This window comes from Nerophis ophidion, linkage group LG04 (genome assembly GCF_033978795.1).
Source record: "Nerophis ophidion isolate RoL-2023_Sa linkage group LG04, RoL_Noph_v1.0, whole genome shotgun sequence".
Taxonomy (NCBI): domain Eukaryota; kingdom Metazoa; phylum Chordata; class Actinopteri; order Syngnathiformes; family Syngnathidae; genus Nerophis; species Nerophis ophidion.
The window spans coordinates 40990947-41015375 of NC_084614.1; the positions used below are offsets into that span (position 1 = coordinate 40990947).

A 24429-nucleotide genomic window follows, 5' to 3' on the forward strand; every position below is an offset into this window, starting at 1 on the left:
CATTCACACACTAGGGCCAATTTAGAGTTGCCAATCAACCTATCCCCAGGTGCATGTCTTTGGAGGTGGGAGGAAGCCGGAGTACCCGGAGGGAACCCACGCAGTCACGAGGAGGAGATGCAAACTCCACACAGAAAGATCCCGAGCCCGGGATTGAACCCAGGACTACTTAGGACCTTCGTATTGTGAGGCAGATGCCCCAACCCCTCTTACACCGTGCTGCCCACAAATCATAATGTATTTTTTTGTTTTTTTTTACACTTACATGTTGCGGTTAATAGTATTCTATCTTTATGTGTCGTTATTTATACTGAATAAATGATGTGATAATATTCATCGGTCCACTCTCCATCCATCCATTTTCTACCGTTTATTCCCTTCGGAGTCGCAAACTAATTGGTGTTAATTTTCAATCCATCAAGATAAAAAAAAAATAATATCAAAATAAAATTACAGGATGTTATTTATATAGTTTGCTCATTGTCCTTGACTGGTGCACTAAAATAATGTTTTTTTTTCCTTTTACATTTGTAGCATAATCGGCAAAGATACAAATATTGCGACATCTAGTGGACACATTTGGAACAGATGTTTCTTTCATTCAAAAATGTTGGCTCATTTTTATACTTGGCAAACTCATCCCGCGGGCCGGATAAAAGCTGTCTGCGGGCCTGATCCAATGGAGTAGAGCCTTGCAAACCTTTTCCACCAAGGGGCATACTTTACTGAAAAGTCAAAGCATCTAAGGGCCATTTTTGTATTTGTTATTTTGTAAAAAAAAAACAATATATGTATTTAAAGACACACATTTGTGTCAGCTTTGTGCCATTGGTGAAAAACTATATTATTAGTATCAAAATGTCATCTTTTTATCATAACATTACTTTTTTTTTCATAATTTCTTTAAAGTTTTCTATGTTTTTTACTTTTTTGTTGTTGTTTTTTGTGTGTTATTTTATTTTGACAATATTCTGCGGGCCACATTTTGGACAGTTGCACAGCCTGTTGAGCTGGAGCCAATCCTATTGCTGACTGGGGGCCAGTCAATAACAGGACATACAATATGTAAATATAACACTGTCAAAATGAGCAATATCAACAACTGGACAAAAAAAGCACATTTGTGGCAATAAACTTAACTACAAATTATGGATCTGGATACGTTAGTATTGATCCAATACTGGCATCACTGTCAACATTTGGAACAATCCGCCCATCCCTTATTGTTGTTATTTCATTAATTTGAGTGTCGTATTTCGATCAGTTTTCACATATTAACATTTGTCTTATCAAACTATGTGAATAACGATGTTAAAAAAGACAGTAAAGCCTCCAGCAATACAGGGACGGATCCAGACTATGTTGAGGTAGGGGGATACAACCAATAAATTAGGGAGGCCACCTAAAAACGACGGCAAGTGCCTTTTATATATGTACAGTGTAGTGCACCCGGAATGTATTTAATACGCTTTAATTTTTCCACATTTTGTTATGTTACTTACTCCAAAATGGAATTAATTTATTTTTGTCCTCATAATTCTACAGACAATACCACATATACACAATTTGAAACATTTTTAGACATTTTAGCTGATTTGTTAAAAATAAAAGCTCAAATGAACATAAGTATTCCCAGCCATTTCCTATCGCTTGTCTTTCTCAGGGTCGCGGTGGTGTTCGAGCCAATCCCAGCTGCACTCGGGCAGAACGTGGGGTACACCCTGGACAAGTCGCCACCTCATCACAGGGCCAACACAGATAGACAGACAACATTCACACTCACATTCGCACACTAGGGCCGATTTAATGTTGCCAATCAACCTATCCCCAGGTGCATGTCTTTGGAGGTTGGACAAAACCGAATGTTTCAGATTACCCACTAGTGTTTGTACTAACTATGTGCTCTGCTAAAGTTTTTTTTATAACTACCTGTGTGTGAATCTGCATCAGTGTTTATGCAAATGTCCGGATCACTGGTGGCAGGAAATCATTTTTCTTTGGTTTTCCGCAGGTTTTTCTCCTGTACAGTCTTTCATCCGGTTTACTGACAATAAACGGTCTCGGCTGCTCATGTTCCATAATGACCACTGCTGGCTGCCACATCTCTCCTCTTTGCATCCTTGTATTTTCACCTGCCTCCAGGTCAGAGTCTCCTCGTTTGCCTGTCAAAGTACACGTTTTTGCTTCTCTTGCTTCCTTCTTAGCTGACTTTGTACACAAACAGCTTCCTCTAGTGTAAGCAGTGAGGTGGAGACTGGGAGATTTCCTTTCAGCTGTCAGCATGCTGGCACAAGGGTTAGTGCATGTGCCTTACAATACAAAGGTCCTTGGTTCAAGTCCTCGGGCTCGGGGTCTTTCTGTGTGGAGTTTGCATCTTCTCCTCGTGACTGCGTGGGTTCCCTCCGGGTACTCCGGCTCCCTCCCACCTCCAGAGACATGCACCTGGGGATAGGTTGATTGGCAACACTAAATTGGCCCGAGTGTGTGAATGTGAGTGTGAATGTTGTCTGTCTATCTGTGTTGGCCCTGTAATGAAGTGGCGACTGGTCCAGGGTTTACATCGCCAACCGGCCGAATGCAGCTGAGATTGGCTCCAGCACCACCTGCGACCCCAAAAAGGGACAAGCAATAGAAAATGGATGGATGGATGGATGTCGTCCCATCAGCAGCTGTGCCGGTGATAATCCCACACCTTCCCTTCCAGTTGTGTGTTGCGATACTCCAGTAGTGAAATGTCGGAGTCGCCGTTACTCTCTTATTTTTACAGTAGATTTTTGATTGTCTTTACAGTCCTTTTCTGTTTGACCACTTGGCTAAGTGTGACTGACCAGTGCTTGATATGTAATGTTTGAATTCCAATTTTCCTACAAAGTCCTTGAACTCAGCACTGGCATACTGAGATGACCACATCAGGATTGCCATGCCTTGCAAAAATTGGTTTCAGAGTGACTGTAACGCTGCTACTGGTCGCGTGTCTCAATTTTTAAATTTCTTGGAATTTAGAGAAATAATCCACACACAGTAGCAACTAAGATCCTTTAAAATGAAACAGAATAGTTCCGACTTTTTCCCACAGTCTGTCTGGTACTGGGTGTGACATTAGTGGTTCTCCTGGGTTGTTATTGCGGTTGTCGTTGCAAGTGGCACACTGAGACACGACTTATTCTTCAATCCAAGTGTGACTCATGGGTCTTGATTAGCATTTGTTGTCTCAGTGTACATGGAACAATTAGCGCTACCGATTTAAACATCAGTCCCGATGTGTGAGTTATTTCGTCCAATACGGTTGAATTTCTTTTGCTACTGCACTTTTTTCATTTGGCCAACCCTGCAGCGTAATGTCTTTCAGCATGAATTTTAGTGAATTTATTTAGTACCATGAATTGAATTACTTGGACCCCGACTTAAACAAGATAAAAAAGTTATTCGGGTGTTACCATTTAGTGGTCAATTGTACGGAATATGTACTGTACTGTACAATCTACTAATAAAAGTTTCAATCATTCAAGCAACTGTATTTCTGGGACTTCTTCTGAACTTCTGCAGTTTTTCTTCCGATATGGGTAGCTGAAGTGTGACCATATTCACTTTTAATTCTTTCTCCAACAGATCTTCTTTGTGCTCATTGTGGAATGCTCGACTCAATGCATCTGCAATATGAAGTTCTTTAACGGGCCAATAGGTGACTTTAAAACTGTATCTAAGTAGTATCCTCTGAAACCTCGTGGGAGCCTGGTGTATCAATCCATCCATCAATCCATTTTCTACCGCTTATTCCCTTTGGGGTCGCGGGGGGCGCTGGTGCCTATCTCAGCTACAATCGGGCGGAAGGCGGCGTAAACCCTGGACAAGTCGCCGCCTCATCGCAGGGCCAACACAGATACACAGACAAAATTCACACTCACATTCACACACTAGGGCCAATTTAGTGTTGCCAATCAACCTATCCCCAGGTGCATGTCTTTGGAAGTGGGAGGAGGCCGCAGTACCCGGAGGGAACCCACGCATTCACAGGGAGGACATGCAAACTCCACACAGAAAGATCCCGAGCCCGGGATTGAACCCTGACAACTCAGGACCTTCGTATTGTGAGGCAGACGCACTAACCCCTCTACCACTGTGAAGCCCGGAGCCTGGTGTAATGGTTTTTAAAAATACTTTGTGGTCACCCTCGAACAAGACATTTTTTTAATATAAATATTGGTGGAACTTCTCACAGCCATAAACAATGGAAAGCAGCTCTTTCTTAATTTGTGCATACCTGCTCTGACAGTCTGTGAGTGACCTGGGCAGGTTGTTGATCCTGCAGAATAATTGCTCCTATCCCTTCTGAGCTGGCATCTACTGACAATGTCACAGGTTTGTTCACATACTAATATTTTAGTGTTAGAGTGTTTGTTGCCAGCTGTTAAGGTGCTCAAAACTCCTTTTTTGTGCTTCTTCCCAATGCCCCTCAACTTCCTCTTCAAGCAGCTTCTTTTGGAATAAACTTTGGGAGATACTAGTTTGTTTTGTGGGGCTAGGATTTTTGTCACCAGTCTCACCTTTTCCTCATCAGGTCTCAGTCCATTGGCGCTGAGTGTGTGTCCAGTGTATTTAATTTCATTTGTCCTGATGACACTTTTTTTTGTTAAGTTTCAACTTGATCTCATTTTGCTTTGTCCAGCAACAACGTCAGGCTGTGATCGTGCTCTTCCACAGCGTCTCCCAGACAAGCAAGTCACCCATAGCTGCGTTTCCGTTGCAGTTTTTCACCCAAAAAAAAAGTAATATTTAAAAAAATTTGTTAAAGTACATTTGGGTTTTGTAGGTGTTTCCATTAAAGGGTGTTTTGCGTCATGAGCCGTAATTCTTGTAAAATTTCATCCTACGAGACTCAACTTTAAGGAAGATATTGCAGTCATTGCTCCGTGATTTCAATAGAAGACGAAGGCAGCGGGTGAGCGCTCAAAGGCAACTTCCTTAAGGCCCCCTTGACACTTGTACGGACATGTGGCTCTCTCCGAGCCTGCGGGCTGTATTACAGAAAAGGGACCCGTTGATGTTGTCTTGTTACGATAGCAGGCTTCGGATTTATTGCCAAAAGCCATATTGAAAGTTCAGCGTCATCGTTCAAGATTGCGCTACTCATAATATTTCCGAACTATTCAGTGAAAAATAACATTGCGCCGGCGTTGATACGATGTAGAAACACTGTGAGTCATTAGACAAGAAGTCCCTCCGTCGTTATATGGAGAAATCAGCTGTAATTTGAAGCAAGAACCCATACAAGATCAACAAGTCTGGGTGGAGCTGAGAACACAACATCTTCCTTGATGTCTCATACCCAGACTTTGGGAAATATTAAATTTTTCAAACCGGCCACCTTGAACGCCTTTCAAAATTATAACAGTCTATAAAGCTATGACCGTTTTGTTTGTGGATGGGTTTGTGACGTTTATTTTCATGTTCATAAACTGAGTGGACATTGTGTCGTTAAGCCAGGCGAGAGTAATACACTCTCAAACTATCTGACTTAAATTTGACACCCTGGATAATCACGGATAACTAATACAATGTCATCTCAGCCCACTGTTACTGTAAGGCAGAATTGGGGGAATGATGTTCTCTTCGCTTCGGCATTATTTTTTTGTATGTGGAGGCTAAAGTCCGGATGGAAGAAGTGAGTACTACTTTTAATCAATACAACTACTATCAAAGTTTTTTGAGAGTAAAAAAATATTCAGTCAAAGGAAGGAAAAAAACCCTCATAGCCATAGCACACAAAAACAAGTTACATAGAATCAATAAAACTTTCAACAGCATAGGAATGTGATAAAAGCTAGTAATCTCTCCCACCTCAATTGTGGTAGTTCATCTCACACATTGTCGGTATTATTAGTATCACTACTTGAAAGATCAGCAACAATGGGGGTGTTACAAGCAAAGTCTTCTAATATGGCCAATAGCAATGCATTGTGGGAAATGTAGAAAAATCAGAACCCCTCTAATTTAGCCATTTTGAAAGCTGCGCTGCAAGTGTTTACATCCAAACACTTTGCATTTTACTTAGACAAATATTTGGCAAGGCATAATCTGTAAGTGCCTAAACATATTGTGAACTATACTGCTATTGCTTTGGTCATTTGTGTATAAAACGTCTTTTTCTCTGCTGTGTCATACGCTAGTAGGCGCATATATGTTTGGTTTGTTAAAACGTTTTAGTTAAAATGCCATTTTCCGTCTGTACATGAATACAAATACTAATATTTTTATTGTATCTGTTTTGCAGTTTTACAAAATTGAAACTAAATGGTCTTCAGACAAGAAACCTGTTTTAATTATTTTTTTGGCCATTGCAATTGCTGCATAGGTTGGTTCAGTTAGAAACCTTCAACAGAGGGCAGACAAATTAGGATCAGATAAAAATGTACATTAACATGGTAATCATTGAAATGAGGATGCACTCAAAGTTAGTCATCATCATAAAGTTCACTAACAAGAAACATAAAACAGAATGGTGGAAACGGAGAAGCGAGCTGAAAATAACAAGCGTTTATTACAGGGATTCCCAAACTTTTTGACTCGGGTACCACATTGGGTTAAAAGAATCTGGCCAAGCAATATATTTCAAAAATAAATTTCTAAGAAGTTATATCGATTTGCCAGTCATACCATTAGGTACATCTGACACTCACCTATAGATAAGACTGGCTTCATTAAAAAAAGTTGCTTTTGGCAGAATTGACGTCACTGCATGTTGCAAGTCGCTGTTATTATATGCATGCCAAGATTACTGGTATATAAAAATAATATTTTATCCTACATTTTTTTTGTGTTTCCCAATTGTCCGAAGCAGAGAGGAGGATCTTTTCTCCAATTTCATCATGAGTCATGGGCCTCCAGGCAAAATCTTCCATCTGTCCAGAACCACCACTGGCCAGCAAGTGGCAGTATAGACTCAGCTTGATGATGAAAATAGTAAGTATATGCTTAGCTATTCTTTTCTTATTACAAACATTTAGTTCAGGTGTGGAGGAGACATGCTTGACCACTTTATCAACTTCAGCTTACTCAGGTATGAAAATAGTAAGTATATGCTTAGCTATTCTTTTCTTATTACAAACATTTAGTTCAGGTGTGGAGGAGACATGCTTGACCACTTTATCAACTTCAGCTTACTCAGGTAGGTACCTTACCTTGTTGGGAACCTGACAGTTGACTGCTTCAGAATTTCACTGTATGTTGGAATCTATGTTTCCCTCAATGAACCGCAGTTCCCCAGCAGTCATGCAGTCGGTATCACAATTAACTTGCTGTAATCACTTGTGTCATAGTTGTTCAGAGAATATTTTTTTATTGCATATGATAAATAAAATACCGCTATACAAGCTGCACAATGACTACTCTAATGTTGCTTGATCGTGACAAGTGTACTTTCTTTTGTGAAATACTTTACACGACATAGTCCTGTCATATTATTCTTGTTATTATATAGCACTATTGCTCGTGAACAGTGTACCTCTAAAGTCTGGATGTATATTGATTTAATAACTAATGAATTGATAAGTAGCAAATTAAATACGTAATAACCTAAAATTAATTAAAATTAAATCATTTCAAAAATAAAAGCGCTTAATAAATAAATGAAAATATTATATTTAATTGCATTAAAAAACCAAAAAAATACATTCAAATAATTGAATACATTGAATGACTAATAAATATGTATACATTTTTTTCATTAGTATTACATACTGAATACATATTTAAATATATCTTTACATATTTAAGTATGGAGGAGTTCAAGTACCTAGGAGTCTTGTTCACGAGTGAGGGAAGAGTGGATCGTGAGATCGACAGGCGGATCGGTGCGGCGTCTTCAGTAATGCGGACGTTGTACCGATCCGTTGTGGTGAAGAAGGAGCTGAGCCGGAAGGCAAAGCTCTCAATTTACCCGTCGATCTACGTTCCCATCCTCACCTATGGTCATGAGCTTTGGGTCATGACCGAAAGGATAAGATCACGGGTACAAGCGGCCGAAATGAGTTTCCTCCGCCGTGTGGCGGGGCTCTCCCTTAGAGATAGGGTGAGAAGCTCTGCCATCCGGGAGGAACTCAAAGTAAAGCCGCTGCTCCTCCACATCGAGAGGAGCCAGATGAGGTGGTTCGGGCATCTGGTCAGGATGCCACCCGAACGCCTCCCTACGGAGGTGTTTAGGGCACGTCCAACCGGTAGGAGGCCACGGGGAAGACCCAGGACACGTTGGGAAGACTATGTCTCCCGGCTGGCCTGGGAACGCCTCGGGATCCCCCGGGAAGAGCTAGACGAAGTGGCTGGGGAGAGGGAAGTCTGGGTTTCCCTGCTTAGGCTGTTGCCCCCGCGACCCGACCTCGGATAAGCGGAAGAAGATGGATGGATGGATGGAATATATCTTTAATTGAATAACATATGATTGTGATGTTATTATATTGCACTTTTGCTTGCCTACATTGTATCCCTAATGTGTCGACATACTGTAGACACACAAAAATCTTAAAATAATTTATAACTAATTAAATAATGCCTTTCTTGAAAAGTATAATTTTAAATAGATAACCTAAAACATTTAATGAATAAATAAAATATTACATATGATGAAAAAAATTGATAATGACTGTTGTGTTAATCAAATTTTTCAAATGAAATTATCCCGCGACCACAAAGGGAATAAGCGGTAGAAAATGGATGGATGGAAATGAAATTATTTATCTAGTATATATTCACTGGATATCATACATTAAATGAATGCAAATGTTTTCTTTTATTTTGATGTTATTATACTATCGACATGGTGTCTTTAATGTTTGGACATACTTCATACAAACAATATACAGTAGGTCTGACATACATTCCTGTATTCCAATTTCATTCAATTCAATTTATAATAAATTCAAAAAATGGTACATAGTAAACAAAATATTTAATTATTTGGAAAGTAATTATAATTACATTAAAAAAATGAAAAAATAATAATAATTACATAATTTGGATATTACATATAATGATACAAATAAAGTGCTTTTGTAAAAAAAATACAAAAAATAATAATTACCAATTCTTTAGTATGTATTTATATTGTACGCTCAATTGCCAAAAGTATTTGGCCACCCATCCAAATGATCAGAATCAGGTGTCTTAATCACTTGGCCCAGCCACAGGTGTATACAATCAAGCATTTAGGCATGGAGACTGATTTCTACAAACATTTGTGGAGGAAAGGGTCGTGCTCAGGATTTCCAGCGTTGGACTGTAATAGGATGCCACCTGTGCAACAAATTCAGTCGGTTCGGAGGTTGCCCGGAGAACTGAACATTTCGGACCGCATTGTGCCGAGTGTGAAATTTGACCGAGGAGGAATTATGATGTGGGGTTGTTTTTCAGGAGTTGGGTTTGGCCCCTTAGTTACAGTGAAAGGAACTTTGAATGCGGGAACAGTTTGGAGCGTGCCCCTTCCGCTTCCAACATGACTGTCACCAGTGCACAAAGCAAGGTCCATAAAGACAATGATGACAGCGTCTGGTGTGGATGAACTTGACTGGCCTGTACAGAGTCCTGACCTGAACCCGATAGAACACTTTTGTGATGAATTAGAATGGAGACTCAGAGCCAGGCCTTCTCGGCCAACATCCGTGTGTGACCTCACCAATGCGCTTTTGGAAGAATGGTCAAAAATTCCTATAAACACACTCTGCAACCTTGTGGACAGCCTTCCCAGAAGAGTTGAAGCTGTAATAGCTGTAAAAGGTGGACCGACATCATATTGAACTCTATGTGTCCAGACGTTAGTGAGACCCTGTAAAATGTAGTATAGTTGAGTGTGACTGCTAACCAACCAAGAAAGACTAGTAGCATAAATTGATATTTTTGATGTTGAAATATTCAAATGAGAACATTTGATATATACAGTTTAGGCTATTAAGTGGGTTTAACAGTGCAAAAGTTGCATGTTTTTTTCCCCAACATGATTCGTGCTTCACACACACACACACACACACACACGCACGCACGCACGCACGCACGCACGCACGCACGCACGCACGCACGCACGCACACACACACACACACACACACACACACACACACACACACACACACACTCACACACAGTTCTTCCTGTTATGCACAGCAGCGTCCCTCCCCCATCACATCTGCTCCTCTCGGGGATTATAGCACAAATGTCTGTCCCTGTGTGGTGGCAGTGGGATTACAAATGTGCTGTGCCCTTTCTGAGAGGTTAACCAATCAGGATGCACGATGCAGGGATTAACCAATCACACCAAAGGGAGGGAGGGCGGTGGGATTACAGTGTGCGCAGAGTGGGATTAGGTCTGTGTGGAGTGCTGCCTCTCCACTTCTCTACTTGCAGTTTATCATCAAAATATTACAAAGCAACAAATAGAAATTGCTTTTATTATTTATATGTACACAAGGTTACAGCAAGTATCTGTTCGCAGCTACTCCATATATGTCCTATTGTAAATGAACAACTGATCAATGCCTTTTAAACAAATAATATGAAATATTTCCAAACAATTAAAACTGTAAGGATGGATGGAAAACATAACAGCACACACACTTGCTGCAAATGTTCTTGTATGAATTTGATGATTGCGTGGCAGTAATGGGGTCATGCCGGGATTACCAAATATTGCGACTCGCAGTGTGGGATTGTTGTAAAGGACTGAAAGTAGACAAACCACTGGGCTTGATAGATGGTAAATTAAATGAAAAATGAATGGAAGCATGAGATTGCAGTCAGCTAACATAAAGTATGCAATCAGAAGAACAGACATTAAAATGAGACATGAAGAAAAGCCAAAGATAAACGAGAAGGAAGGAGGTTAAAAAAAAAAAATCCCGGCCAAGAAAGGAAGGCGAGGGGTTGACAAGGATGGATGAGAGACAGAAAGAGTGGAGGATAGGGCAATAATCCCAACTAATTCACTTAGGGCATTGCTGAAGGGAGGCTAAGAGGATTGGGACACTACCAGAATGAGATCAACTAAAATAACCAAGATGGACCAAGTGAAGCACCATGCCAGCCTTATGACTAAAGTCCACCTCAATCTGGAAGCGCTTCTATGTCACAAACTGTACAAGCAAGTCTAAACGTTGGGGCCTTTTTTTTTTTGACACATTTAAAAATGGTTAAACCAATCCAATGTAATGCTATAAATATATGCTAAACTATCTGAACAAAACGTGTGTTATAGCTGACAAAGCAAATTAGTTTTATACAGCCGAATAAATACACATCCCACTAATCTGCGTCAACGTAAGCGGTAAAATAACTCTGACATTGATTTGCGCTAATAACGGTAAAATAACGTCGACCATGATTTGCGCTAATCTTTCTTACGCTGGCGAACAATCTTAAAAATAACATTTGAACCTTTGTTAGTTGTGGAATCCGTGACATAAAATTTGTGGCCCAACATAGGCCCGTTTATGTTGACAAAAGCGCTTGAACAAGTCAGTAAAATATATACAGATCAATCGGCAGAATTTCACCTTGAAAATGTGACAACAGGGTGGTTTTTATTATTTACAGTTATGCGCTGTAAAATAAACGACTGTAGATTAGTTTTTACTAGGGCTGCGAATCTTTGGGTGTCCCACGAATCGATTCAATATCGATTCTTGGGGTCGCGATTGGATTATACAGTATATCGATTTTTTCGATTCAACGCGATTCTCGATTTAAAAACGATATTTTTCCGATTCAAAACGATTCTGTGTTCATTCAATACATAGAAATTCAGCAGGATCTACCCCATTGTGCTGACATGCTAGCAGAGTAGTAGATTTTTTTTTAAAAGCCTTTATAATTGTAAAGGACAATGTTTTATCAACTCATTGCAATAATGTAAATTTGTTTTAACTATTAAAAGAACCAAAAATATGACTTATTTTATCTTTGTGAAAACATTGGACACAGTGTGTTGTCAAGTTTATGAGATGTGATGCAAGTGTAAGCAACTGTGACACTATTGTTCTTTTTTTTATTTTTATAAATATCAAATGATAATGTCAGTGAGGGATTTTTAATCACTGCTATGCTGAAATTATAACTAATATTGATACTGTTGTCGATAATATTCATTTTTGTTTCACTACTTTTGGTTTGTTCTGTGTCGTGATTGTGTCTCCTCAATTGCTCTGTTTATTGCAGTTCTGAGTGTTGCTGGGTCAGGTTTGGTTTTGGAATTGGATTGCATTGTTATGGTATTGCTGTGTATTGGTTTGTTGGATTGATAAAAAAAAAAAAAATCACATTTTTTTTTATTTAAAAAAAAAAGAGAATCAATTCTGAATCGCACAACGTGAGAATCGCGATTCAAATTCGAATCGATTTTTCCCCACACCCCTAGTTTTTACGGTAAAAAACAGTCAGTTCAATCACCAGAATTTTACTGTAAAAACAAAAGTGGTCCTGTTTTTCTATTTACAAAAATATACTGTAAAAACAACAACCTGTAGGTCCTACAGTTAAAAAACTAACTGCCAACTCAGTCATCAGAATTTTACCGTAAAAATAACATTGGTATCGTTGTTCCATTTACAACGCTGCACTGTAAAAACAACCATTGATTTTACAGTAAAAAAAACAACAACCTGCCAGCTCACTAGGCAGAATTTTATTGTCAAATTAAAAGTGGTACGTTTTACCATTTTACAATGCACTGTAAAAACGACCCATAAATTGTATGGTAAAAAAAAATAACGGCAGCTCAATAGCAATAATTTTACCATAAAAATAATTGTAGTATTGTTTTTCAAACTACAAAACAAAAACAAAAAAAGCTGTACTTTTTATGATTATAATAAATTGGCAGCTCAGTCGCCAGAATTGAACTATCAAAATAGAAGTGTTACCGTTTTTCATGTTATAGTAATTTGGTGTAGATATTACTGTAGATTGAGGTTTTGTTAACTTAAAATCCATAGATAACATTTAAAAAAATATGTACGTCACCTTAAAAGGGCCCTTTTCAGTGACAAAAAGAACACGTGGGACCTAGACTCCATGTGTTGGTCAACTTTCATAGAAAAGACCACTTTGGGTCTCAGATTTTACGTCAGCAAAAATGGTTGACCGCGTTGACACAAGCGGGCACTTCATCCAATAATGACATCAGTTTGATATCAGCAAAAAACAGCCTGCAGCATTCTATAAGGCTCCGATATAAGAACTCCGATACAAGCAGTCTGTTCTGTTCCCGCTAACGTCTCTTCAGGTTGTCTTTCATTTGAGAGCCTTTTAAGAGTCCCAACTTCAAAACAGTGTAAAACTGAACATACACGAATAAAGTTTGTCATGTATGTACCTTACACGAGATTCAAAAAAACATCTCAGTGACATTTCAGCATAAGCGAAATGTATTTAGCTCGATGCTAATTTACATTGAATATACTGTACTATATGCTACTAATTAGAATTGGCGATTGTACATTGTACACTTTCAACAATAGACAAGACTGGCAAATTCAGCAGAATGGCCAAAACTACTTCCTGACTACGGCAACACACCTAAGACAAACTGAAATGAGTGCATATCGTACTTGCAAATGAGACTCAGATGTGTAAATACAACAAATTAGTAGCCTTTACAGTCCATTTTAGACTATCTGAATAAAACCAGTATGCAGTTGCAACATATCACCTGATCAAGCCTTTTCTAACGCTCCACACTACAAAATAAGTAAAACCTATGTATCATTCGTGCTGATATTGTATCGAATCGATATCAGTATTTGGTTGAACATGTTGCACTGTATCTAATATTTTGTCTATCAGCACATAACCAATTTGGGTGTACTGCACGGTTTAAAATCTCCGAAGGATTATCAGTGCACAAACGTGTCCAGAATAAATGGCTTTAATATAACACACAGCTAAAACAGAAGATCCGCTAAATGCTAACACTGGCTGTAGTACTGAACACAAACGCCTAAGAACATCAAGCAAATGACATCAAACCAAAGAAATAAGTCAAAATAAATAAAATAGCAAAGAGCCGTGTCGCTATGTGCAGTCTTTTTCTACAAACTGTTGAAAGGCGTTTGTTGTCCAAATGTATTCAGGTGAACGTCTCCTCTAAAATGGCGGCCTTTTTAAAGTAACATCAAACTCATACAAACAAGAAAGCCGCACGCCTGGCAACTAATAATATACGCATGCCAAGAGGCGTAGCTTCTCTAGAGGACCTGGAACTTCCAGGAGTTTTGGTCCTTATGGTCCAGGCAGTCCATTGTGGTGAAGCCCAGTTTCCAGGCCTGCTGGTCCTTGTAGTCTAGGCAGTCAACAGAGGTGAAGCCCAAGGAGGAGGCGGTGCTGTAGCCCTGTGAAGAAAGTGAGGCCGGTGACTGGCTGAGGGAGCCCCCCATGGAGGGCACGGTGATGGGGCTGAGGGCGCCCCCGGTCCCGGACAACTGCGAGTGCATGGGGGACAGGTAGGCGCTGCAGTCCAGACCCGTGAAGTAAGAAGTGGTGCTGGCGTAGCCTTGGCTGTAGGCGGACGGCTGGCCGTAGCTCATGGGGTATGGTGAGGGCCTCTGCATGCAAGGGGCGGTGGAGGAGGCCAGGGGATCAGGGAGGGGCGAGATGGCCGGGCTCCAGATGGACACGGCCGTGTTTCCGCCACCGGAACCCTGGGCCAGGCTGGGGCCTACCTGGACCGGCGAGGGGCTGAATGAACCGGACGGGTTGGGGACGGGATCTGGGATGGTGGGCTCCTGCACCGGCGAGGCCTTCTTCTTGGGTGGGCGGGGTTTAGACTGGCCATTGCTCTGCTGCTGCTGCTGGCGGCATTTGGCACGGCGGTTTTTGAACCACACCTGGACGCACAAATAGGATCGACATATAAATATTGTTATTCCTTGTACAGTAATCATTTGTTCTTCAAACCATGCTCTGTAAATGTTGAAATGAGGAGCGTGATCCAGACTTCCCAGAACTAATAGCTGACTGTTAAACTATTTAGAAAAAGGACATACTAAAAAATGGTATTGCATTTTACATGATATAAGAAAACAATATAAATTACAATCTTTATTGTTTTTACAAGATTAAGTTTGTAAATATAAGTGAAAAATAAACATTAAAAACTTCATAACTAAAACTTAATAAGCAAATAATATCTAAATCATATATTTATATTTGTCCCAGAGCCACATATTCAAAAATGCATATTCTATACAATCAAGAAATATGTAATATTTAAAACTTAATACATACACTTACTCAAATTAATTAATATTTCTTCTTCTCAATGTATGTTATTCATTTTAGTATGTTTTGATTTATATATGTAACTATTTGTAATTATAAATGTTTTTGTTTTTTTTAGCATTTAATTGTAAAAATGTGTGTAATAATTAATTATTTAATTTATTGTCAAATTATTTAACACTCATGAATCAACTTGTATTATAAATTAAACTAGCATGATATTTAATTGTAATAATGTGTTTATTAAATCATTATTTTATTTATTGTTGAATGATCAAATAATTATGAATGAACTAGTATCATAAATTAGACTAGCATTGTCACTAATGTTTGGACATGTAGGCAAAAAGGCATACGGTATATGATTATGAAACAATTCAAAAATGTAATGTATTAAATAAACACATATAACACACAAAATATTATTTAAAAATATTTCTTCTTTTAAGTTTATATTACAGATTTCAGTATATTTAGTTTTGTCTAATTTTGTACTTACTATTGTTTATCTTTTAACTATTTACTGTAATAGTTTGAATGATAATTTATTATTTGATTTATTATCAAACTAATAATTATCTATGATTTAATTAGTACTGCATTTAATTAGATTATCCTTGTTCCCAATGTCTGAACACATGGGCAAAAATGCATACTCTATACAAATATTTAAAAACATGCATAAAACACACACAAAAATTGAATACTTCCTCTTTTCTGTTTACTTTACTAATTTTAGTCTACAGTATTTCGATTTGTGAAGTTAAATATGATCTTCAACACTTCCCATCCAAACTGATGGAGCTTGACAGGTGCTGCAAAAAGGAATGTGCAAAACTGGCCAAAGATAGGTGTGCCAAGCTTGTAGCATCATATTCAAAAAGGTTTGAGGCTGTAATTGCTGCCAAAGGTGCGTCAACAAAGTATTGAGCAAAGGGTCTGAATGCGTACGAATATGTACGTGATTTTTTTGGATTTTATTTTACATACATTTACAAAAATGTCTACATTTCAGTTTTTTTTTATCAAAAAGGGGGTACTGAGTGCACAATAAAGAGAAATATAACACACTTTTTTGATTTTAGCAAATGGTTTCAATGACACAAAGAGTGATACATTTAGAATGGGTCCGAATATTTTCCATACCCACTGATAATGACAACACCGATACATATTTTACAAGTATTTATCAGATTTAATTGTATTCAGTATATGAAAATATGTTTTTTTTTTGTTTTTGTTTTTTGAGGGGGGTATTAATACTAGACCATTATTATTGCCATTTTTAAATGGTTTTATCATTTGATTATTTTCACCATTGATTGGTATAAAAAATACTATAATTATTACAGCAAAATCAAAATATGCATGGGGTATTTTTTGTAAAATATGAGTTTTTGCTCTTTGTTTTTCCATTCTTGCTGTTTTATTTTTCCATCCATCCATTTTCTATATGCTTATTCCCTTTATTTATTCTTTGTAATTATACTATTGGATCATTAGACTTCATAGATTCCCTCCGGGCACTCCAGCTTCCTCCCACCACCAATGACATGCACCTGGGGATAGGTTGATTGGAAACACTAAATTGGCCCTAGTGTGTGAATGTGAGTGTGAATGTTGTGTTGGCCCTGTGATGAGGTGGCGACTTGTCCAGGGTGTACCCGCCTTCTGCCCGATTGTAGCTGAGATGTGCACCAGCACCCCCTGTGACCCCGAAGGGGATAAGCGGTAGAAAATAGATGGATGGATGAGTTCCCTCCGGGTTCTCCGGCTTCCTCCTACCGCCAAAGACATCCACTTGGGGATAAGTTGATTGGTAACACTAAACTGGCCCTAGTGTGTGAATGTGAGTGTGAATGTTGTCTGTCTATCTGTGTTGGCCCTGCAATGAGATGGTGACTTGTCCAGGGTGTACGCCGCCTTCCACCCGCAGCTGAGATAGGCTCCAGCACCCCCCGCAACCCCAAAAGGGACAAGCGGTAGAGAATGTATGAATGGATGTTCAGACGTCTTCGCATAGATTGATCATCACTAAATTGAAAATAGGATTGGATCTGGATTATTAGTGTACAAAATGTTTTCATCTAATGTTTGTAGCCTTCAGTATGCCGCGGGCCATCATAAAACAAGCTGTGAGCCACAGATAGCCCCCAAGGCCACAGTTTGGCCACACCTCCTGTCACATATATTTCTATATACCTGCACACGTGACTCTGGCAAGTTGATCTTGAGCGCTACTTCTTCCCTCATGAAGATGTCTGGGTAGCGGGTCTTGGAAAACAGAGCCTCCAGGATGTCCAGTTGTGTTCTGGTGAAGGTGGTCCGCTCCCTCCGCTGCTTTCTGGGTGTGGCTGTAGTGTAAAAAAATAAAATAAAATAAAACTGTGAGGTACACAAAGAATGACCAAAAGTCCCCCCGCAAGAAATATGTACTTGAAAGTATACACCGACTTTGTTGTCAAAAGCAGAAACAAAAAAGACAGTTGGAAATAACCTGGTGACTTTGCTTTGGGGGACTATTTGCTCTTCATACACAAATATTCTACCCAGTCGTGTCAGAGAGAGAGAGAGTGAGAAAGATAGAGGTGGGGTGGAAAGAGAGAGAGAGAGACAAAGTGAAAACCTTTGCTAGTTCAAGTTTAGTTTGCGGAGTCAAATTGTGATTATTTGTCCTGCGGGGTTGCCAAACACCTCACAGTGTTTGTTTCAGAACAAGTCAAGTGACGAAGTTGTGGAGAGAAGGTTTTGTCTCGCTTTCATGCCATGTCATTTGAATGTCTTGAAAATTAGCCTGAGGAGGTAGAAATTAGGGAGAGGAGGAAAAAATACACATCTAATTTAAAATATAATAATCTGAGCCACCTAATCATTCCTTTCAAAAATAAGTAAAGTAAGTCAGTATGTAATTAAATTATTATAATTTTCTAAACCATTTTATTTATTTATTTATTTTTTATCAAAGGCCAGTAAAAAAATTAGCTGCTCGCCGTTAGTACTGTGCTTGTTTTGCGTTGAACACTCCTGCAATACCGCGATAGAAATGACAAGACTGTCTTAAGCGTGTAGGTCTCCAAACTGAAATAATAAATAAATACTATAATTAAACATTTATAAAATATTACACAATAAGTACAAACGAGACAGGGGGTTGGTGGAGTGGGTTCATCACAAGGCTAAAACCAGTCCAATATACTGTGAAAAACTTAATGTCGGCTTTGGGTTTTCACATCAACGGTTTAATGTTGTGTCTTTATATTACGGTTGCGGTTTAGGTTCATTTCGAACATGCATACTGTATACAATATGACACATTACAGACAGTATTTCGAGTTTATCATTACAACGTGTCCGAAAAGGAGTAGGACGAAGCAAAGCTTATTTAATCGTACACCCATTTTCCATTTCATAACAATTGCTGACACATTTGTCCACTTCCTGTTCTTAGTTTGTACACACTTTAAATCCATAATTATAATTAACAATTTTCTCATTAAATAGTTAAAAAAGTTGTAGTTCACATAATGAGATGATTACAAAATTCTCATTTTAAAGAAATGTAACACGGTTAGTAAATAACGTGTACTTTTGTAGTTATTTCCCCATATCTTCGATACGTTAACACTCGCAAGCAGTAGAGAATATAGAGTAATTTTTGGTACAGAACATACAGTATTTAGATTTATTCTGAAAGTATATCTTGCCACCTTATGTTGAAATTTGTGTTGACCACTTGTCCTTTTCAGGGTCGCACGGGGTGCTGGAGCCTATCTCAGCTGCATTCGGGCCGAAGGCGGCGTACACCCTGGACAAGTCGCCACCTCATCGCAGGGCCTCCAGTTCATTTTATCATCCATTATTATACCTGTTAGTTTGGTTAATTTTACTCTATTACTGTCTACTCTGCCTATTTGCACTTTTGATAGTCTGTTTTTGTTAAACCATCTCTTTAATATGTTAATTTATTCTGTTATTAGTTGTATTAGCGTCTGTGTGTTATCGCTTACCAAAAAAAAACAAAAAACTAAACACTGTCACTTTGTCTGCAAATAATACTAACTCAAAGTATTTTGTAACTTTACAAATGTTTATATACAGATTGAACTAATTTGGTCCCAGGATTGATCCCTGGGGTACACCACAAGATATATTTAGTGTTGTATGTGTGTTTGCCTAGCTTCACATTTTGCTTACTGTTGGTTAAGTTGCATCTTAATCAATTCAATACCAGTTCACTGATCAATTTTAGCTCTTTTTTGGTACATGTTTGTAGTAATTTAGGGCCATAAAAATTAACTGTATGCCATTTTTATTTTTATTTTTTTTCCAAGATGGCGCTGCTGTAGTGGCTGCTGTTGGCAGGAGCTCTGATCTCTTGTGTCATCCTTTTGTGTTTCCCTCTTGTTTTCATGTGTTATTATATATTGTTTTGCATTTTGGTGTCCTGTGTGACAAGGGGTGGCACTTTTGTGACCTCTGTGGTGCTTTTTTTTGTGGACTTCTGGATCTGCCTCCCGGGAGCCTTTTGGCCATGGAGACCAGCTGCTGGGTGTCTGCCACACCGGAGTCGGTTTGGAGGGACTGGAAGAGATGCGGATGAGGGGACAGGGCTGCAGAGCTAGCATTGAGCGCTGGGACCGAGAGGCTTCGCGGTGTCTTGGCTGGGTGAGCAGGTGTCGGACACCTCAGTCTCCTTGGACATATCATCGCTCATCCATGCGGACTGGACACTGGCCGAAAGTTGGTTGGCGGCCGAGAGTGGAGTCGGCTCTCTTGGTTGCTTTGTTGGATCCGCTCCGGTCTCTGGCCATGCTTCCTCCTCCCCAGCGGACGATGGCGTGGAACACCGCAGAGGCCACCACAGTGGATATGTTTCTTTTAATTTTTATTCATAGCTGTATGTAGAAGTGGCTGGTTGTATCTGCTGCTTTAATGTCTTTAATGTCCTCTGTGTTGTTTGATGTTTGATGTTTCCCTCTTACACACATGTAAGAGGGATGTGTACTATGGCCATGAGTTGTTTTTTTCCCTTGGCCTCAGTCTGCACCCCCTCTGCAGGACCCAGGCTAAGACCGATTTTTTTTTTAAATTTTTTATTTTTATTTTAATCTTCCATTTTTTTCTCCCATTCCCCCCCTGTTCTGTCTCCCTGTAATGTTTGTTTGATCTTGAATGGGATTGTGCTGAAAATTGTAATTGAACTCTGACGGAATAAATAAAGTACTATCTAATCTAATCTAATCTAATCTAATAAATAGAATAGAAGTACTTTATTGATCGCTGGGGGAAATTCAGAAATAAATGGCCCCGCGCTGTGCTTTGAACGCTTAGGTGCAACTGGGACCAAGGTGGGTGAAGTGTCTTGATTAAGATGGCAGAATTGGAGGATGGAATTAAACCAGCAACCCTTAAATTGCTGGCACGGCCGCCCTAGCAGTCGAGCAATGCCAAATCCCTACCTTAGGCGTAGAGGTCACCATAAATTATAAAATATCCATCCATCCATTTTCTACTGCTTATTCCCTTTTTTGGCGGAAGGCGGAGTACACCCTGGACAAGTCGCCACCTCATCGCAGGGCCAACACAGATAGACAGACAACATTCACACTCACATTCACACACTAGGGCCAATTTGTTTTAGTATTGCCAATCAACCTATCCCCAGGTGCATGTCTTTGGAAGTGGGAGAAAGCCGGAGTACCCGGAGGGAACCCACGCATTTTTCTGATAAATATAAAAAAATTAAAATGAATAAATAAATACGAAATTGATAAAATATTGACAAAACACAATAGTAATTACTGAAAACATCCAAAGATGAAGGTGAGGGGGAGGGAGTATTTGATATATATTTTTTGCAAAACAAAAAAAATAAAAAAAGACGTCTGAAACCAATTCGACAAGTTAACTCTTTCTCTTTACGTTATATAGCTCCTTTTTTTGCCTATTTTTGCTTTTTTATTTTGTAGTATTCTAGAGCCATAAAAAGATAACTGTGGGCCGCGCATTCTTTCCAGAGCTGTGCTTTGAACACATCTGCTTTACTAATATAACAATGACAAGATTTGCTTAAGCATAAAGGTCATCATAAAAAAAAAATACTTTAATAAATATATTTATAAACATATTAAATATATGAATAAATACAAATACAAAATAAATATTACTATTAAATTGATAAGACACTGTAATAAATACAGAAACATCTAAAGATGCCAGAGGCATTTTGACAAAAGGCAAAAAACTAAGCAATTTAACTTTTTCTCTTTATATTTTGAATTGTGGTTCTACCCCCCCCCCCCCCCGCCCATTTTTGTATATTTGTGTTTATTTAAAAAATGTACTAAATGCAGAAATTACTTTTAATTTCGAAATGTATGTCCAAAAAAAAAAACATAAAACATTTCAACAGCTTAACTTTTTCTACTTACATTTTGGATTTATATACTGTTCTTTCCCCAACGTTTACATTTTCATTTTTATTTTTGTGGCCCGAGGGGCTGCTTCCAGCCTGCAGATTTTTTTTTCTAATAAGACTATTTAAAAAAAAAATACACATACAAAGAGCAATACAAGAATAAACAGTTAAACATATGAAAATGGCCCTTGCTATATATGGATTTTTATAGTCTGTAGCCCTCAGTGGAAAAATGTGTTCACACCCCTGAAATAGCTTTAAGTCTATAGAAATGTAAACATCCACTTAAGTCACATAAGAAATTATAATGAATTATTGCAATAACATTTTGTATATATTGGGTATTCAGATGCAGTATGGTTGCAAGTTATAAACATATTTAAGGGGGGGGGGGGGAACAGCCAGTCATCTCTGTGTTATCAGCATCAACTTTTCAACATTATCCTCTTGCATTACGCACGTTTGCACCTGTTTAGTAACTCTATCTTTAAAATATGAAGCGCAGGCCAATAAAAATGAACATTTTAACAAAGTCCATTAAAAAGTAGTCTCAAAACAACTTATTTTATGTTTAAACATGAGTCACTAGTGTCATTTCTATAAAAAAAAAAAAGTGCATATACATTTAAATAAGTATATTTAGGGAAGGTGGTGCGTGCCAGCCTCTTTTTTTTACCCGCTAAACTCACGCAAAAATATTATAAACAAACAAACGAATGACAAAAAAAATTGAGTTATACTTACAAGGATAAGCAACAGTGGTGTGCAGCACATCCATGCCAGGGCCGGGCAAATTCAAGCCGTTCATGGTGTAATGCGGTTGTTTGATGTAGGACATCATCGTGGCTGCAAACTTTGAGGTCCTCTCTTGGGTGCGGGATGACAGCCGATGGCCCTCAGCTGAGACGCCAGGAAGGAGCGGACTCCCCCTTGGGACACTTCACAAAAACTGCAAAAAAAACAACACTTATTTTGCTCAGCCCGGAGCAAGATGGCGCGCAGAGCATCACCCAAAAATTCTTCTTCTTCTTCCTCAAGTGTGTAGGTAGGCGAATGGGGCCCCCGGGTGCCTTCACGCCGTGCACAGGACGCTCCACTGAGGTCCCCAGGCGCGCTCGGGCTGCTAATTAGAGGAAAGCAAACCGTAGCGCTGGTAAGCCCCGCCCACTCTTGCACGCGCACGTTACGTCACGCAACAGTTTGGCGGGCACATGGTCGGAACTCATCAGTACTTCTCCATCAGTGTGGACATGTTTACAGCCAAGCAACCAATGAAGAGCATTGTTTACAATTTTCAGTATTCACGTCATGTGTCTTTACAACAGTGGTTCTTAACCTTGTTGGAGGTACCAAACCCTACCAGTTTCATATGCGCATTCACCGAACCCTTCTTTAATGAAAAATAAAACGTTTTTAAAATTCAAGACAAAGTTATATGTTTTTGGTAACACTTTAGTATTGGGAACATATTCTAAGTAACAAAGACTTAAAGGCCTACTGAAATGAGATTTTCTTATTCAAACGGGGATAGCAGGTCCATTCTGTGTGTTATACTTGATCATTTTGCGATATTGCCATATTTTGCTGAAAGGATTTAGTAGAGAACATCCACGATAAAGTTCGCAACTGTCGGTGTTAAGAGAAATGCCCTGCCTCTACCGGAAGTCGCAGACGATGACGTCACGCATGTGGGGGCTCCTCACATATTCACATTATTTTTAATGGGAGCCTCCAACAAAAAGTCCTATTCGGACCGAGAAAAAGACAATTTCACCATTAATTTGAGCGAGGATGAAAGATTCGTGTTTGAGGATATTGATAGCGACAGACTAGAAAAAAAAAAAGATTTAAAAAAATAAGTTAAAAAAAAAACGCGATTGCATTGGGACGGATTCCGATGTTTTTAGAGACATTTACTAGGATAATTCTGGGAAATCGCTTATCCTTCTATTGTGTTGCTAGTGTTTTAGTGAGTTAAATAGTACCTGATAGTCGGCAGCTATGGACGGCACAAGCTCAACTTTTCTCCGGTAAGAACTGACTTTTTAACCACAATTTTCTCACCGAAACCTGCTGGTTGACATTTGGTAGGGATCCATGTTTTCTTGACCGTGCTCTGATCCATAGGAAAGTTTCACCTCCAGGAATTTTAAACAAGGAAACACCGTGTGATTGTGTGGCTAAAGGCTAAAGCTTCCCAACTCCATCTTTTTACTGTGAGTTCTCCAATATTAATTGAACAAATTGCAAAAGATTCAGCAACACAGATCTCCAAAATACTGTGTAATTATGCCGTTAAAGCAGACAACTTTTAGCTGTGTGTGTGTGCAGCGCTCATATTTCCTTAAAACCCGTGATGTCTTGCGTACACGTCATCATTACACGACGTTTTCAAGACGAAATTCCCGGGAAATTCAAAATTATAATTTAGTAAACTTAAAAGGCCGTATTGGTATGTGTTGCAATGTTAATATTTCATCATTGTTATATAAACTATCAGACTGCGTGGTGGGTAGTAGTGGGTTTCAGTAGACCTTTAATTTAGAGTTATTTGGTTATGGTTAGGGTCAGGGTTAGAATAAGGCCATGCAGAATAAGGCATTAATAAGTACGTAATAATACCTAGTTAAGAGTCAATATGTTACTAATTTGCATGTTAATAAGCAACTGATTAATGGTGAATATGTTCCCCATACTAAAGTGTTACCTTGTTTTTTTTTTTACTGGAGCACAAAATGAACCGTGCATGAACATCACC

General features: G+C 38.9%; 1 protein-coding gene across 1 annotated transcript; it reads right to left on the reverse strand.

The window, feature by feature from the left end:
- Nucleotides 1-12277: 12277 nt before the first annotated feature.
- crx (cone-rod homeobox) lies at nt 12278-22797 on the reverse strand. Its single transcript, XM_061898063.1, has 3 exons — nt 22416-22797; nt 17456-17607; nt 12278-14859 (listed from the first exon to the last, which is right to left on the reverse strand). The coding sequence occupies exons 1-3, from the start codon at nt 22510-22512 to the stop codon at nt 14221-14223; spliced, it is 888 nt and encodes a 295-aa protein (XP_061754047.1). The 5' UTR covers nt 22513-22797; the 3' UTR covers nt 12278-14220.
- Nucleotides 22798-24429: the final 1632 nt, after the last annotated feature.

Bases quoted from the DNA above. Each gene is read 5' to 3' on its own strand.
- crx (XM_061898063.1), bottom strand. From the start codon at position 22,512: ATGATGTCCTACATCAAACAACCGCATTACACCATGAACGGCTTGAAT. The intron at 17,608-22,415 runs GTAAGTATAACT...TTTACACTACAG, and splicing joins CACCACTGTTGCTTATCCTT to CCACACCCAGAAAGCAGCGG. The intron at 14,860-17,455 runs GTATATAGAAAT...TTGTGCGTCCAG, and splicing joins TGCCAGAGTCACGTGTGCAG to GTGTGGTTCAAAAACCGCCG.